Source organism: Scyliorhinus canicula, chromosome 10 (assembly GCF_902713615.1).
Source record: "Scyliorhinus canicula chromosome 10, sScyCan1.1, whole genome shotgun sequence".
Lineage (NCBI taxonomy): Eukaryota > Metazoa > Chordata > Chondrichthyes > Carcharhiniformes > Scyliorhinidae > Scyliorhinus > Scyliorhinus canicula.
In genome coordinates, this window is record NC_052155.1 from 85485452 (window position 1) to 85504479 (window position 19028).

At 42.0% G+C, this 19028-nt stretch overlaps 1 protein-coding gene across 20 annotated transcripts in view; it reads left to right on the plus strand.

Annotated features, from left to right (window-relative positions):
• Positions 1-19028, plus strand: part of dtna (dystrobrevin, alpha) — a 254287-nt gene that overhangs the window by 155679 nt on the left and 79580 nt on the right. For 6 of the 20 annotated variants that reach the window (XM_038809272.1, XM_038809273.1, XM_038809274.1 and 3 more), the window contains 2 exons: positions 15456-15533; positions 16779-16868. The exons of 6 other annotated variants lie outside the window; for them this stretch is intronic. In XM_038809272.1, the coding sequence (XP_038665200.1) occupies positions 15456-15533; positions 16779-16868 (168 nt within the window). Of the gene's footprint in view, positions 1-6967; positions 7040-15434; positions 15534-16778; positions 16869-19028 lie in introns of all 20 variants that reach the window. 8 more of the 20 variants (XM_038809269.1, XM_038809287.1, XM_038809271.1 and 5 more) reach the window with 3 other exon arrangements.

Sequence of the window (19028 nt, forward strand, 5' to 3'; positions counted from 1 at the left end):
GGTTGATTCCAGGGTGGCCTGTCCAGTATTATTCTTAATGTACTTTGTTGTGGCTATTTAATATAACTGAGTGAAAAAAACATTTAAAAGCAACCAAGAGTCAACCACATTGCTTTGGGTCAACAGTCACATATACACCAGGCCTGGAAAGGAAATCAGCGGAATGTAAACCAGTTGTATTTTTAACAACAATCCAAGAGCTTAATAACTGACTTTTTATTCCAGATGTATTTAATTAACTGAATTTAAGTTCCCTAACTACCATGGTGGGATTTGAACTCATGTCTGCAGAACATACGGCAAAGCTCTGGATTTCTAGTCCAGTAGCATAATTGCTACCATACCTACCATTGCATTTTGCACAAAAGACATTCAATTTAACGTCCCTTTATTCTCCTAACTTCCTAATGTATAACGTGTCTCTCTTGGTAATTTGAACCCTTTCCCATGGTGAACAATTTGCACAATTTGCTTTTGCACATTGCATTATAATCCAGTATGTTTCACCATCTTGCCACTCTATATACTATATTTTATTTAATTCAATTTTAAATCAATAAAGTTTCAAAGCACTTGATTGAATTGCATGATTGCTACACTGTCCAATATCTGATCCAGCTTACTTATTGCAATGCTCTTTCTACAGCAGAACCGCAAATATGAAATCATTGCCCTTAAATTTAAATTCCTTTGTGGTCTCATTCTTCTAGCACTACAACTCTCCCTATCCTATGTTTCTCTGAATCCGGCTTTTATGCACTTCCCCACCCTTTGCTCTACCATTGCCATTTGTTCCTTTCTGCTGCCTAGGCACAATGATTTGGCATTTTTTTCTTAAACTCCTCCACCTCTTGACCTCCCTATGCTCCTTTAACATCCTCATTAAAGCCACCTCTTTAATCAGGATTTTGGTAACGGCTCCTAATAGATTTGTCTTGAGCTCAGCAACCACTTTGCGAATGGGTCTTGGGCGGTATTTTCCGCTCCCAATAAAAATCGGGATGGCTGTCGTGAAATCGCCCGAGGTTCACGACGGCCTCGGGGCCCACTCCCCGCACCTAATTCACCCCCACCCGAGGGGCTAGGAGCGGGCCTCCGTCTTTCCAAGCCACGACCTCGTCGCGCAGGAAATGACGCGCAGAACGGCGCATTTGTGAGGTCATCCGCGCATGCGCGGGTTGCCAGTTCCAACCTGCGCATGCGCAGATGACTTCATCGTGCAGACGGTGCGAACCGCGCATGCGCGGTGGCCGTCTTTCTCCTCAGCCGCTCGGCAAGACGTGGCGGTTTGATCTTGCCGGGCGGCGGAGGGGAAAGAGTGTGTCTGTTTTGGACGCTGGCCCGACGATCGGTCCCCTCCCGAGCACAGTCGTGGTGCTCCCGTGCCAATCGGGCCCCTAAATGCCCCAAACGGGCATCTGGCGCCCGTTTCACGAATGCAGCAACCGGGTGTGGTTGCTGCCATGTTGAAACGGGCATGAAGGGCCGGCTGCTCGGCCCATCAGACTCAGAGAATCGCTGTTCGCCGTGAATCACTGGGGGCGCCAGGGGGGCGTGAAAAATGTCGGGAGGCTCTCCCATGCCACGTGGGGAGCGGAGAATTCCGCCTCTTGTGTTTTTCTATGTTAATATCACTTTGGAAATGCAAACTATTGTTTTTCATTACTCATCCTTTTTGTGAGTATTTATTGACCCTCTTGTCACGTTGATGGAAATTGTTAATTATGTAGCTAGGAACACGTTGAGGATTAAATTATCACTTTCTCCACACAGTAGACCTAATTGGTTAATTCCCAAATGTAATTGCAGTGAACCTATGTCGTTATAAGACAGATTATGGGTCATACAGAAAATATGTAAATCACAGATTAGCCAGGATTATGAATACCTCTTTATTTAAACCTGCCCTATTAGGAATTTTTGCACAGCATGAATAGAGGAAGCAAAAATGTTTCAAAAGCCATAGAGGAAGCAATCTCATACTGTCCTCATCCATTTTAATAATTTTTGGAAAATATTTCACTAAAGGGCTTGAAGGCAACTCGGCCAATAAAAGAAAAGAATGTGACAGTAGAGCAGAGAGAAAGCATGTTGATGCATCTGCAATTAGTTCAAATTTGCTTATTGTGGTCTTGCTTAGTTTATGAAGTGGAGCTTTTGGTTGGAAAAGTAATGTGTAGCTGTCCTGTTGCTCAGACTTATTAGTTCAAAGAATATTTTCTTTCAGACATTTTTACATTATAGCTATGGATTGTTTCTTAAAAAAAGTATTAAACTTATGTTGCAAAGTTAAAGTACTGCATGTTTAAAAATAAGTGATCAAGTGTTGGGAGATACATTAGCGAGGCAAAGAAAATTGCAATGTTCTTTATTCTTCAATGTAACATGCAAATTTCATGACCACAGCACATTTTGAAGCTCTTTCAATGGACAATAAGGCCTGGATTTTTGCTAGGGAGCAAATTCTGTGTTGGGCTATAGGGGTAGTGGGGGAGGACAATGGATGTGGGAAATTCTGTTGTGATGTCTGGAAACCCAGAAGGTCCTGCAGAATATAACTGCAAGGCTCCTTTGAAATGCAGTTCCTGTTCACGGATTGTCTGATTGACAGTCTGAACGCATTTTCAGCGGGTAAACCTGCTTCACAAAGCTGAAGTCTCAGAGATGCAGTGGGGGAGTCAGAAAGATCATGGCTGGGAATGGAATTTGAATCATAGTGGGGTGATGGTGAAGGATTGCATGGGGCACAAGGGTAAGGGGTGGTAATGGTGGTCAGGGGAAAGCAGTGAGAGTTTGATGGTCAGGTGGAGGGAGGTTTGATGATACTAGATAGCTTGTTGGACCAGGAATGAATGATGTTGCTCTTGACCCACAAGCAGTGCTGTCAAGGCACCTATCTCCTTTATTCGGCCTTTCTAACATCCTTTAGTTTGCTGGGTTTCCTGGGCCTGAGAAACCTAGCATCCTTTGGTTAAAATGGAACAACAGTTAAAACGAAGACAGGCAGCTTCCTTATAATATTAAATGACCAACCTTCATCGTGTAGTTAGTTTGGTCATCCACCCCTTGTCCCGTCTGTTAAATCTGGAAGTGGGTGGTTTCAAGGCAGGTTCTGTTCTTTCTCCTGATCTTCAGCATTTTGATCTCTGCACCAACCCCAGCTCACCCCTTTTTGGGTAATTACAATTCAGCCCTCAACGTCGCAGTGCTATTGTCTGTAAAGAACTTTATACATAACATCATGATGTGCATGCTGTCAGAATAGAGAAAGAAATCAAGTTGATTTGAAGAAGGGAGATCCAAACTGCTGTACGTGGAGGAACAGATGGGTTCATGGCTTATTCTAATGTTTTCTATTTGCTGCACAAATTCTGACGAGCAATAATACTCTATTGAATGTTTTTCACTCTAATAAAAATGTGGATGATAATTATTTATAATATATGGATTTATTTAACTACCTTTATGCAAAACCTAATCTGTCCTCTATTTACTATCAATGACAGTGGTCATTGAGTTGCTGAAACTGTGATAATGACTCATTGGGCAGATTGATTAATGAGATTCATATAAAATGTATGATTCCCCGTGGACCTGTTGCTGATGCATTTAACTTCATATACACAAAATGTTCTGGTTGCCACTGGAAACTAGCATTTTCTTCTTAGACTGATCAATGCTTAGAGAAAGAAAAAAGAAAAAGAAACAAGGTTAAATATTAATATACAACCTTTTGATTTTCACATCATGAAATGAATCTGCTCTGTATGCCATGCTTTTCTTGACAGCAATATTTAACATCTTTGTTAATTCTGCATGAGGATCCTGATTACTGGTCCCAGTTTCATTTTCTGTTAAATCTCAATTTGTCCAATGGGAGTTGTAATTCTGCACTTTATACAGATTTTCATCTTTGAGATGGGAATTGCGAGTCTAGCCATATACCAATGTCACAATCCCAATTTCTGCCCGGCACTGCCTGCCCATGCTATGTTCCTCATGGGGTGGCTGTAAGAGACTCTGCAGGTGGCACAGTGGTTAGTACCGTTGCCTCACAGCCCCACGTTTGATTCCAACCTTGGGTGACTGCCTGCATGGAGTTTGTACGTTTTCCCCATGTCTGTGTGGGTTTCCTCCACATGCTCCAGTTTCCTCCCACAGTCCAAAGATGTGCAGGTCAGGTGGATTAACCATGCTAAATTGCCCCTCAGTGTCCAAAGATGTGCAGGTTAACTGGAATTCTGGGGATAGGGCGGAGGAGTAGACCTAGGTAGGGTGTTCTGTCAGAGGGTTGGGGCAGACTCGAGGCTCAGAATGGCTGCCTCCTGCACTGTGGGATTTTGTGAGAGCCGCCGTCTCTGGAAGCAGACCCGAGGAGGGAACAGAAGCAGATGGGAGCCAAACTGGGCAGGTTAGAAGGCCCACCTCCATTCACTGGGACATCGGCCCAGTTTTGACATGAGTGTTACAATACCCTTGTCTTCACTCATTTGTTCTGGTGGGGAAGGGAGGCTGATGTGTTACTGCTCCAATGAATCTAGGAGCTTGTTGCCAATCATCCACATTGTCTTTGTCTGAACTCATTTAATTATCAGTTAAAAGCCAAGTGGCATTTTATACTCAATATCCAAACTATCTGAAAATAAATACATGTAACTGTTTAATACGGTGGGGTTTTAGGGGGTAATTCTCCAAAATGGAGACGAAGTGATCGCGCCGTCGTCGCATTTCACGACGGCGTGAAACGGGCATGGGGACGACCGATTCTGTCCCCTGCAGGGGGCCACCACGGCGCTGGTGTGGTGCACGCCGCTCCAACCTCCCTTCTCGGCGGGGTCTTCAGCGCGCCTGCCCCTACGCAACATGGAGTGGGGGTTCAGGGCCGGCCGCGCAACAAAGTAGGGTCCGGGGGGGGGGGGAGAGGTCGGCCCGCCGATCAGTGGGCCCCAATCGCGGGCCAGACCCCATCGGAGCACTTTTCCCCGCCCCACAGGCAGCCCCCCGACCCTTCGCGCAGTGTTCCCGCCGGCAGCAACCAGGGGTGAACGGCGCTCGGCCCATACGGGCCGGAGAATTGGCGGCCCCGCCGATTCCAGCAGCCCACAGCCGGCGGCGCGCCAAACACGCCAGCGCAAATGACGCCGATTCTCCGCACCTCGGAGAACCGCGCGCCGGCGTTGTGGCACAGTTGCGGCAATTCTCCGGCCGAGCGCAGGGCTCGGAGTTCTTTGTCATGAGAGCATTTTATCTGCATTCTAGAAAGTTATCCAATTTTCCCTTTTGAAGCAGACAGATTTCACCAAGCCATTGTTGGTTAGGATCTTTATAAAAACATTTCTACATCACACAGACTGGGTTTCTGGGACACGTGTAAAATTCCTATCTCGATGGAATTAATGTTTTGTATAAATTGTACTGAAACCATGGCATGAATCTATTTGCATGTCAGCTAGAAGGCAGTTCTTAAATAAATTAACAAAAGGGCTCATTTGGATTCTGGAGGATTATATTTATACAACAGCTTCATCACAGTATTTCCCCAAATATTATTTTTGGCTAGCACTTGTTCTAAACCAAATTATTTTACCCTCATAAAGTTGGCTCGTGTGCTGTATAAAATATAGGTGATACTGCATGGGTGGAAGTCAGAAATCCAAATGAGGAGGTCAGAAAACAGAACATCAAGACAGAATTTCTGTTTTGTAATTCACAAACATCCTTCCTTGTTTTACTATTACTACTTATTATTGTTGGCTGTGTCTTCCTCCAATTGCTAATTTTATTAAAAATAGTAATTGTGAGTGTAAAGTAAGGATTTAATACAGAGTCACAGAATCATTACAGCACTCAAGGAGGTTCAGCCCATCAAGTCTATGTTGACTTTTTTACTTTTATTTTTCCTTTTCCTTCAATTAGATGACGTAGATCCTGGCAGAATTCACTATCCCAAAGTATAACATACTTAAGTCACTCTGCAGTAGTTTAAACACTGATTGTTCTTAAAAAAAAATGAAATTTATTCTTTTGGAACTGCTTTGCCGATATTTTGCATGATATTTGACTTTTAAGGTTTGCACCCAGTCACAAAGTATTTAATATCATTTTAGTCAAGATGTGATTTTTGTTTTTTCTCTTACGCTTAATTTAAGAACGCAAATGGATAATTTTAGATTTTTTTTTGGATTTTATTTGCTGGAACAAAGATTTTCAGGTTTTTGCCCAATTTGGTTGCCATATGGATGTGAATTCAGCATCCCAAAATATAACATACTTAAGTCACTCTGCAGCAGTTTAAACACTGATTGTTCATTAAAAAAAATGAAATTTATTCTTTTGGAACTGCTTTGCTGATATTTTGCATGATATTTGACTTTTAAGGTTTGCACCAGTCACAAAGTATTTAATATTTTAGTCAAGATGTGATTTTTGTTTTTTCTCTTACGCTTAAGTTAAGAATGCAAATGGATAATTTTAGATTTTTTTTTGCATTTTATTTGCTGGAACAAAGATTTCAGGTTTTTGCCCAATTTGGCTGCCATATGGATGTGAATTCAGCATGTTTACTCGGTTGCTACAGATCTTGGCTTATGTGCTAATAAGTGCTTAATATGCTAATTTAAGCTTTGTATAAGTTGGATATTTAGTTTACGCATCCTTGCTTAAGTATTACCAAATGGAAATATCAAGTTATATGTCTGACAAATATATTATATGCAGATGTTTAATACTGATCTTGTATTTTGTTGAGCTTTTCTGATAACTTGACATTATATAAGCAGACAGACCATTACAATTTGGACCGTTAGGACTCGCAAAGTTTTACAACAACTGTGAAAATATTAAGGATTTATTTAATGGGTGTATTTTCTGGAATTAAAGTCCATATCCCACATCGTCCAGTCTGTGAAATAAACTGTTTTCTGATTTCTAAATCAGTTACCCTTTATCCTTGGTTTAACTTATTCAGGTTGCTAGATGGGGTAAATGATGAACATACTATCATTCAGCAGTATGTAAATGAGCTTTTGAACAACTCACGGTCAGTAATGAAGACTAAACTTTGAATAGAATCTGATACTGAGCCAACTGCTTTGTAGAATATATTTAGTCCATTTAGATTGCAATAGTACTGGTTCAGTGATGAGTTTAACAATTAATATGTGAGTATCCTTTTTGTTGACATGAGTTATAATTACTTTTAGCGAATCTTAACAAATGTGGAAAAATGTCAAACGCGTACATGGGTTTGTAGTAATGTTAAAGAATTAACATTGCTAAGTCGTTACTGCCCAGAAGAATGTTCGCTGCCTCTATTGTGCAGAGTGTAAGCGATAAAGCTTAGCTTTGTTGCATATCTCACTGGCAAGTCTGTTGAACGATGGGTTACAACTTTGATGTTTAAGAGATTCAACATCAGTTTACACAGCTTTTGTATTATTTTGATTCCTCAAAAAGGAAACTTTCAGTATTAATTGGTTGTATGTGTACTAATGTTTAAACCTTTACACTCCGCTCCTTGCCTATTAGTTTAGTTAACATTCTTTCCACACTTAGAAATTAATAAGAAGATAATACATTCAGTGTAGGAACTGTAGAATGCACTACTGTAAATGTTGGTACATAAGGGAAACATTGACAACAAGGGAAAGACAAAAACCTCTAAATATTTATCTGATTGCATGCTTTGTGAATTGGTCTGTCTGTGGTTGTAAGTAAATTATAAAGATCGATTATGTGGCTGAAGCAAGATTGAATCCCTACAAAAGATTACTTGTCCAAACAAGTGATGAAGAGTGTTTCTTGGGCATGTTCGAAATGGAATCAAAAATAATGGAACCCAGTGGTTACCTTCCGATCATGTTGTATCTGTAGTTTTTGAATATGCATAAATGTGTAGCGTTGATTTTAAAAATGGCAGTTACTTGTCTGGTATGTGGAAATGAATATTGATTATTTACAGTTGGCACAATGGTAATTAATAATCATACCAGGAAAATAAATAAAATATAAAATTACACCTTTAAGAGAGTAAGAAACCAAAGTTCCTGGGTGTGGAGGATGTATTTTTACTCAACCACATGGGGGAGTCAAGATCTGGGCTAGAATCCGAACTGAACAGGCTTCCACTCTATTTCCACTCCATCCTAAATTTCAGTTGGACAGATGGGAAAAGAATAGTTTCATCCACTCCACTTTATCTAAGCTTAGACCTTGGGAGTGTGTCCAGACATATTTTCAAGCTATTCCACATATTCTGTCTATTGTGCCCTCCAGTAGGCCCACAGGACTTGTAGCTCTTTTAATTGGTCATTTAGGAAAATAAGGAGCATTGCAAAATATCATAATCCTTTGCTGGACCTCGGTGTCCATAGTAGCGGTAAAAGATGCCTTTTTTTGAGGTGGGGCTCTGTTGTACCTCTGATAAAACTTCATTTTGAAAATCCCATTAGGGTTGTACAGGTAAACAAGTCCTTTCCTTCAGAAGAAAATCAGAGTATCAAGCGTTCGCAGATTTCAGTTCTTTGTTCCAACCTCCATTTTGAACTGTTATCCTGAAATGTTTTTCTTTAAATGAAAAGGAGATAATTATACTATACTGGTGTGAACTTAATAAATTATACCATTTTAGTTATTTACAAAATGAGAAAGAAACTCCCCCAAGGGATTAGGTTATTACATACTGTACTTACTTGGCCACTGTCAGTCTTCTATCAATAACCCCCTTTATTAAACTAATAAAAAGGGCTGTTACCATGCTTGTATCCCAGACTGGAGACCTACGAAGATGCCGGTCAAGGTTTTAACATCCCACTATGCATCTCCTATTGGGTGAGCCTCCTCCTGCTGAACAGGGGAATTCGTATTCCTCGAAGCTCATGGAGAGATCTGTTGCTAATCCCATTTCCTTCATGGTCATCATAACATCCTTCCCCCCACTTAAGTCTGTTTGCCCCTCAGTACTCCCGCAACAAGGAGGTCTTTTCCACCTCTTTGCAACTAGTCTGGTAAGGATGGAACGGGATCTGGAGGTGTGAACCGGATTGGTGACCTTTGCTTCCGGAGGGAGGGATAAAGTGTTACCAATGGGGATTCCTCCTCACTGTTTGCTACCGACAGACCATCTGATTCCTCTGCTTCCATCTTGGAAACTAAAGTGAAGCAACCATTTGAAGACCTTCAGATAGTATAAGAAAGTGTTCTCATAAGAGCCAAAATCTGCTTTGTAATGCAAGTATCAGTTTAGGCCTTGCTTGTTTAAGCTGGAATGAGAGCTGTATGTGTTTTTTCCTGTTGGCTAATGGGAAATTAAATAGTAATTTTAAGGTGTATGTGTAAGTAGTTCTTTTCGAGTTTGAAGTTAAAAGTTTATGATTGCAGTTATAATAAAGTTTTGTTTTAAAATAACCAAGTCCTATTTCTTCATCAATCACTTCTGGCACAAATCAATCTTTCCACACAGTCTTAAACAATAACATTTTGAGATTTTTGGTCCCGTATCCTAGCCACTGTTAGGGTCTGGTCGGGGATCATAATACTTATAAAGTTAACAAACAGGTTACCTGCTTAGCTGTGTAGATACTTTTAGAGAGAAGATCCAGTACACTTATGTCTTGTCAGACTCAAATCCTCCGGCAAACTGTTGTTCAACTTAAAATCTTATAACAGTCTGCAAAACTACAGACAGACCTGGCTCCTCCCATTAATTACATAATCTGTATCTCACTACGTTCCACAAACTGCTCAGCTAGGATTAAATACAGCCCTTAAAATTATCTACACACGGGAACCATCCAAAATATATAAACACTATTCCATTAGCCCTTTATCTGTAACCAAGTAAGTGGTTGGAATGAATGATTACTTTACTCTTTTACAGTGCCTTAGTTCCAGCAACCAACTGGTTGGAATGAATGATTACTTCACCGTTGTACAACATTTAAATCACAGCTTTTTAAAATAAATTTTCAGTATCCAATTCATTTTTTTTCCAATTAAGGGGCAATTTAGCATGGCCAATTCACCTTCTCTGCTCATTTTTTTGGGTTGTAGGGGTGAGACCCACACAGAGACGGGGAGAATATGCAAACTCCACATGGGGTCTGACCTGGATTCTCGGCGGCATAAGGCAGCAGAGCTAACCACTCCGCCACCATGCTGCCCTTAATTACAGCTTTAGTAGACATACTGCCTGTATTTATTTTAAATCAAGGTTTTAATAACATTATTGGCACAAATATAAAATATAATATATAACCATTTCTACATTCATCACATTCCAATATAACTCCGGTACCCAACTGGAGCCATCTCAGAAGCTCCTCACATAGACTAGGTTCCCTGTTTTGAATATGACGGACCTCACAGAATCATAATTTATTTTCTGATTCTCTTGTTGGAACTCCACCCTCCCCGCCAGGTTTTTGAACAGTAGGCTTAATCTCGTGTGAAGCTGTCATCCCATTAACAGTTCCGCTAAGGCGATTCCTGTCATTGTGTGAGGAGTGGTCCTAATCAAATAAAAACTGTTCCCATTTGGTGTCATTGGATGCTGCCAGTTGCTTTTTCATGCCGATTTTAACGGTCTGCACCACCCGTTCTGGCAGTCCATTGGCTGAGGGGTGATATGGTGATTCTAAAAGTCTGATATCGTTTGATTTCATGAAGGCCTGCAACCCTCCACTGGTGAAAGCTCTGACATTGTCAGAAGACAGAACTTCTGGTATGCCATGCGTGCAAAAACTCTCATAGTTCCTCGATCGTAGCGTTTGAGGTCGTGGAGCCCGTGCGGTGTACTTCCAACCATTTGGAGTGCAAATCCATCAGGAGCAGAAACATAGAGCCCAGAAAAGGCCTGGCAAAGTCTACATACACTTGCACCATGGCCTTCGTGGCCACTCTCATGGGTGTAGAGAGGCCTATGGAAGGACTTTCTGATCTTCCTGTAATAAATCGCACTGCTTCACTATGTCGGTGATGTCTGAGCCAACAGGCATAGCTCCTGCTGATCAGTTTCATTTTAGAGACCCCATGGTGGCCAGTATGTAGCTCCAGAAGGATAACTACCCAAGATCTCCAAAGAATTATATCGTCCTCAACACTAAGTTCATCTTTCTTGGTCAAGTAAGGTTTCATGTGGGAGGATTGACCTCGGACTGCGCTGTTCAGGATCGTGTGCTTCAATTTTGACAATGTTGGATCCTTTGGTGTCCACATCTTGATTTGCTTTGCAGACACTGGTTATGTCTCTCAGAAATTCATGGTCATTGTGACCTCTTCCAACACCAGCAAGGGAGCTGGGCTCGTGGGCAGCAGCAGGAGGTGACTCAAGGCATCAGCATTAGCTATTCGTGTTCCAGGGCGGTGCTCTAGGGAATATTCATAAGCTGAAAGCGGGACTTTCCTGGAAATTGGCAAAGGCCGATGGCGAGGGGAGGGGAAAAGTAATCATAATAATAATCGCTTATTGTCACAAGTAGGCTTCAATGAAGTTACTGTGAAAAGCCCCGAGTTGCCACATTCCGGCGCCTGTTCGGGGAGGCTGGTACGGGAATTGAACCCACGCTGCTGGCATTGATCTGCATTACAAACCAGCTGTTTAGCTGGTCTGAGGCAATAGGAGGGATTGCTTCATTCTCCTGAACAAATTCACAATAAGGGCTTGTGCTCGGTCACTGTCACAAAACATCTGCCTTAGACATTCTGGTACAGTCCTTTTACACCAAACACAACCGGCAAACCCTCTTCCTTGATTTGAGAGTATCTCTGATCGGGTGAGTACAGCACTCGGGCGGGGATGGTGGGAGGGTCATGCCTGGGTACTGTCTCCTGGCACTACCCTGGAGAGGTGGGGGGGGCATCTAGGGTTAACTGGTTTGGTCACTGTGTGCAGTGGTGGCCTTTAAAAATGGCACTCCTGTTCCTCACATCTCTAAGTTGCTGGCGAGGCAGATGAATCTGAGGCTCCCCTGCCAGTGTACATTGTCGGATCTGATCCTTGCAGTTTTTTTCTTTTCAAAGTGCCATACTAGATGGTAAAGACAGCTGCCATCACACCGTCACCCTCACTCGGGGCTGGTTTAGCACAGTGGGCCAAACAGCTGGTTTGTAATGCAGATCAATGCCAGCAGCGTGGGTTCAATTCCCGTACCAGCCTCCCCGAACAGGCGCCGGAATGTGGCAATTCGGGGCTTTTCACAGTAACTTCATTGAAGCCTACTTGTGACAATCAGCGATTATTATTATGATTACTTTTCCCCTCCCCTCGCCATCGGCCTTTGCCAATTTCCCGGAAAGTCCCGCTCTGAGACTCTGGTTCCTCTGAGATCTCATCCCCACATTACCATTCCTCTCCAATTCCCCACCTTTCAATAAATCTGCTACATACCATCGTAGTGTCAAAAATATCTGAAATAGAAGCCACCTCTGAAAAACCATTCCATAACACCTTTATTGAATAGCACTTTGAATAACACATAGAAAACTGAAATGATAACCATTATGCATTCCCTTAATGCCAGCATTGATGGCGCCTTTGCCTGACCTACAGTGCGACTAAACAGAGCTACTCCAGTGACTTCAGCATTATTGGGGAAAGACTACTGTCTTTCATTAGAGGTGAAAGCAGATGCCTTGCAGGATGACCTCTAAGGACAGTTTTGGACTGGGTGGCTTAGAGACATCATCATGGGCGTTAGCAGAATGACAATGGTGGGAACACAAATGCAGCTCTCATGAGAGAACACAACAGACAAGTGCATCACGATGACTCTGCTGCATCAGCATCTCAGAAATACTAGTAATCTGCTTGTTCACAGATTGCTGAACTGCTGTGAGAACCATAAAACCTCTTTGAGCACTGGTACCCACATGATGCCAACAGCCTGTGCCTGCTTCACACCAAATTACACTTGTATGGCAACAAGCACAGTGGGCTAAACGCTGGCTTGTAATGCAGAACAATGTCAGCAGCGTGAGTTCAATTCCCGTACCGGCCTCCCCAAACAAGCGCCAGAATGTGACGACTAGAGGCTTTTCACAGGAACTTCATTGAAGCCTACTTGTGACAATAAATGATTATTATTATTATCTCATGGTCTCAGCCTTAATTTCATTGCAGTATTCAAATGCTGGATGGCTTTGCCTGATACTGCATCACAGATGGGTCCACAAGTGCTGTCATGGAGTTGACTACCAATTCCATGTTGGAACAGATGGACACCCAAACTCTGCACATACCTTATGTTAAGCAGGATTGAACTTCTCCATGCTCCTTGGCACTGAAAAGAGGCCCTGTGGCAGGCTTGCCAATGCACCAGGCATCTTGGTGTGAACCTCCATCAGAGTTCTGCATGCTGCCCATTAAAGTCCTTATCAGAGTCCTCGGCAGCAGAACGGGCACATGCCAGTTTCTTTTTCCCCCGGCCTTGCTGCAGCCCATTCATGTCCACTGACTCACCACATGTTGATTGCTCCTCTCTGCTGCCCTCTAAAGTGCATGCAACATATCTGAGCTGGTGGCTGCAATTGTCAGATCAAGTGACAGTGTCTCTTTAGTAGAGCTGTTTAAGATAAGGCTGCACTGGTTGGCCATGACACAAATCTTGAACATCTCAAAACAAAAATAAAGAGTTGGGGTGAGGAAAGACATGTGAGATGAACAGCAAGAACCCCATCGTCACACCATCTACATCTTGTATTTTATCCAAATGGCAGAATGTCAGGTGCAGCGACTTCAATCACAGCTTACCCAATGATGTGGAGCATTGTCTTCTCCTAAGGCCTTACAACCGTCAGTGTGCATATTCCCTGCTGGTTCTCTGGTGCTGCTTGTGATTACAGGCAGACTTGTCCTTCAAGACAGAGGACAGAACGTTAGTGATTGTATTGCACTTTGGTTGGATGACGTGCCTGCCATGGCTGAATAGCTGGAGGTATGTGGAAGCTGCGAGAGGTGGTTATAAGGCTGGTAGCATTGGTAAGTGTGTGAGAGTGAGGTGGACTCTGTTGTCCTTCAGTCTTGATTGCTGATGGATGAGTTATAGAGGTGTTGTTCATTGGGCAGTGTGAGAGGTCGGTGATGTGGTGTGCAGGAGATATCATTTGAAGATGCATTCACTGACCTCGACTTTCCGTGTGAGGTCCCCAGCAGAGTGTGCACCCAGTCAGCAGTGCATTTTGTGCTGGGCAGCACGGTATAATCATGTTGATGACTAGGCAACACCAAGTTTGCTTGCTGTCTACCCGAGTGAGACCAGGCATAATCTGTGTGCCCAAAATCAAACCTAATTGGATTGTTTCCCAAATGTGTTTGAGCAAAGATCTGATTGGTTGAAAAGGCTCATTTATTGTTTGTCTTACTCTCACAGATTTCAAATCTTCTGTCGAGAGTGCTGTGCTGAAATGCATCTTTAATTACCAAATTTTGCAGTGCAAAAGCCCACAAAAGTCTGTGTCACTGTAATAGTAATGAACAGTGGCTCGCCACCACCTTCGCGGGAAATTAGGAATGGTCAATGAATGCTAACCTCGTCAGTAACATCCACATCCCACGAACAAATAAATAAAAACTGACGTAATTTTTTTGCCACTGGCCGCAAAATTTGAACCGTTATAAAACGATAAGCGTAGTAAGGAATGCTTGTACTGATATATTCAGATGTTTGTAACTCGCTGTAAAATAAAGGTATTCAACAAAGGATATCTGCTGTTCACTCACTACAGAAATTTAACTGTGGAGAAGAAATTGGATCCTTAGCACCACACAGAGAAATCGGTATGCACAACAACAATCAGGGAATGTGTTTTAAATCTTATTTGCCAGCCTGAAGTTGGCATTCATATTTCAAACTAATACAAAACTGGCAATTTTACTGTTTGCTGAAAATGATACAGAACAAAGGCTGGGGTTGGTTTCATACATGAAATATAATTCAGGAATTTCCACCGAACTGTTCCTGTTCCACCACTGTAACTTTGCTGCAAGTGCAACAGAAATGCTGCCTGGCATGAAAACGAAGTATGCAGTAAAGTTACAATGTTAGGACAGCAATAACTTTGAGCAGGTGCCCAGCCTAAGCTGCTTCTCGATTAGGAAGTTTTAAAATGATAAAGTCCAGCAGACGGGGGATTTTTATTTTCAGTGGAAATTCTCTCTGCGGCACATTGGCTTCACGTTTGAAAAGTGCACATGGAATTTCTTGTGAGAAAATTTCAATTGAACTACCTATTATCAGTCATATTCTTTAAGATCCCACTGAAGTAAAGTTACTATTTTGATCAGTATGATTTAGATTTTTCTTACATACCATATTTTTTCTATAATTTTATTCATGTGTATGTTTTTTCAGTTTTTTAGTACATGTTTACACTGCAGATGCTGTTCACAATCTTGCTTTAACGTGTTTCCCCAGTATTATTGCTATTTTTTTGTTCAGTCTTTTTATCTCATTAAATAGCTTTCCTGTTGAGATCAATGAAGTAGAGCAGAACAAACAACTGGCTAGGGCTGCTCCAGCTTTGCTGAAAGGCAAAGGGTGAGTATTAAGGAGAATCTGCAGTAACTGGCATGAGCTACTAACATTACAAAAATAATTGATTTGTTACATATCATGCTAATAGAAACAATACTCACAGATATCTCGGGCTTCTAGCAGCACTATGCAGATGTGCATTGATTCCACAGGGCCAGAGAGCATCACAAAGCCGCTACCTGCCCGGGTTTTCTCAGTGATATCAGTGAAAAATGCTGTGCTTGTATCGGCTCATGGTTCTTGCCTGGACCAAGGAATTAATGTAAGACTGCATAATGTCACTAGCACCTTGCCAACAAATTTCTCCCCCAAATATCTCAGAATTTGAATTAGCAGAAACATACTTCTTCACATTTGTAGAATCAATTCTGCTATTACAAGGGTAGTGTTAGAAGTAATGCATGCACTGAGTTTCATAGATTACACAACCCTATTCATGAGCTGCGTATTGAAGCCAGGATTTTATGGGGCCCCAGGGAGCATGTTGGGAGGTGGGTGGGTGGGGGCATGTAAAATTAGGTGGGGTGGCAGGGGGCTGTGCCCATCACTTTCTAGCCACCGTTGGCATTTTACCACCTGCAGGGAGGATGATGAACCCATTCTTAGGCCAGTTGAGGCCCTTAAGTGGCCAAGTAAGGGTAAGGGCTATTTCCTGGCACTACTGGTAAAATACCTGATTGGGCACCCTCTAGTTCACTAGGCGCTCCCTGGTGGCAAGGGCTGCCTCTGTTGCAAGATCCCCACCGTCAGGAATAACCGCCAACCACCATCCCCGATGCTGCTCCCGGGATTGAAGAGCTGCAGGCCCTGCAATTGGCAGTCTGATCTTCGGGGTAGGACCTTGTCCCTTAAAGGCATGAAAGCCCCAATGCCAGGCAGCTAATTGCCTGACAAATAAAAATACAGCCGGAGCTTCCATATGACCAGCCAAAGTGGGATTGACTTCTACTTTCTGGCCAGTGGAGAAGGCCAGCATCACCCTGTAAAGTCCTGGCCTCAATCTCTTTCGCCCCATTCCATGCTCCAATTAAGGAGTTAGCTAACATCCTAGTGGAAAAGTATGGTGAATTATAGATTGATTGTCTTGAAGCAGAAGCGACAATAGTGTGTGTGTGTGTCTATGTATGTGTGCGGGTGTAGAGATGTATCATTCCTTTTGCTTCCTTTTTAATTTCTCATTTACCTTTTACAATGTTTTCTTTTTTATTCTTTGCTTTGTTGTGTTTCTTCACATTTCCATTATTCTAGGTTGCAGTACAGCCTTGATATTGCTGATAGACTGGGTGATGAACATGTTCTGATTGGGCTTTATATCAACCTCCTGAAAAATTCCTCACGGTTAGTCGAGGTTTCTTTTACTAAATATGGAAATAGTTATGTTTGGAGTATTCTGTCAGTTCCATTGATGTAAAAATGGGCAGGACACAGATCATGTGGTGAACGTGGTCATTTATTGAATATCTACATGAACTTATGCCCACACTGATTTATGAGAAGGCTTTTAGACTCCAGATTTAGATGTTTATTGGTAAGAAAAAATGTAAATTTAAAGTATATGGAGTTCTCTGTGCATGAACCACTACAAGAAAATCTATTATCATTAGTAAGTTGAAATGGTAAAAATTAGCATCGATCTCTGCTAAATGTCATAGAAGCCTTCCTGGTTTCTGATCATTGGATTTCTTAATTTGCCATTCCAATTCATTCTCGTCCAACTATTGAGAAAAGATCATGACATTTGAAAAGATAATTGGAAAGGTATTTGTAAATGAAGACTTTAAGCAGACATGTGGAAACAGTGGGAAATGGTGTCAGGATAGCTCCAGTTGAAAATTTGGCTTTATTTGCATGCTCTGCACCTGTCCCATTCAAGGCAACCCAGTTTGGCAAAGGGATCCGAAAAAAGTTTTTAAGAGCTTCAGTAACATATGCAAAATGCCTAACATCTGTTTCGGATCTCGTGAGAAGGTCCAATTTCAACCTGATATGTTTTGCAAAGCTATTAGCCTTTAGCAACCAAACATTATCAAGATTCTGAAATCTGAATTGAGTAACTTTTCCCTAATTTTCTTGCATTCTCGCTTGTCTTGTGCTCCTGCTCTTTTCCTTTCCTCTTGCTATTCTATCTCTTTGTTTTCCTTGTCCTTTACTTCTTTTCTGCTGGTCTCTTTGTGCTCTTAGCTTTCCTTCTCTTTCTCATCCTTTGCCTCCTCTCTCTGTAAACTTCTATTTTTGTCTGTTATTTTTCTTCTGTGTTGATGTGTAACTGATGCAGAGATCCAGGTGATGGGACGCAGGATTTTGTACATGGGAAGAGGGATCTGGCCAGAACCCTGGACCATGGGATGTGATGTATGGTAGATCAGTGTTTAAAAGGGGAAGAATTCAGCTGTGGCTATAGAATACATTGAGCTTCTTAGTCATTGATGTAGGAGAGGATTTCAACCAGAGCCACAGGCTATTATAGCAAAGGTACAGTTAAATATATGGTGCTGTGGAGGATTGTGTCGCAGCAAAAGACTGAAAGCTAAGTAATGTAGTAAGCATATTTTTAAAGTGATGAAGTCATGACACAGAAGTAGTGATAGATTTTTTTTTTTTTAATTTTAGATTAGCCAATTATTTTTTCCAATTAAGGGGCAATTTTGCGTGGCCAATCCACCTACTCTGCACATTTTTGGGTTGTGGGGGCGAAACCCACGCAAACACGGGGAGAATGTGCAAACTCCACACGGACAGTGACCCAGAGCCGGGATCGAACCTGGGACCTCAGCGCCGTGAGGCGGTTGTGCTAACCACTAGGCCACCGTGCTGCCCCTGAAGTAGTGATAGATGTCGGAAACCTGAAAACGTTTAATTTCTGTGGTGTTCTTTGTGTTGCTAATTTTAGGATGGTTGACATAGTGTTCACAAAGACCACAAATAGCTTGAAAATTGAACAAAGCTCTAAATTTATTAATGCTACTTAATTGGATTCGACACTTACTCCTATGTAATACATAGTTGATAATAAACATGTAATCTACACTCATCTACTACTAATCTCTACACTATTACATTAACTGTGATCTGTTCTCACTCACACTATCTTTCCTTCAGTCTGTCCTCTAGCTTTCTCCTCAACCTCTCACCCACAAGGCGTAGCATCGATGTCTTACATAGTTGTACACCTAGCTCCCTCTAGTGGTTAATTTAGACATTACATTAACCCTTGCAGTTCTTTCCATTTATGATAATGTTGTCACAGTTTCGACTCCTGTGACATTGCAAAAAGACTAAACGTAATTTCCGACTGGGGCAAGTTTTGAGAGTTAGGAAAATTGAACTACGATGCAGACAGAGTCACAGTTTAGCCGCCGTTGAAATAGCATCTAACATTCAGTCTTTATTTTGATATAATAGTTTGATTTTGTATTATTTTTAGTTAAATGTACAACAATTTGGGGAGCAGAGAGATAGAGTAGAAGCTGAGAAGTATAAACCCAAACTACTACACTC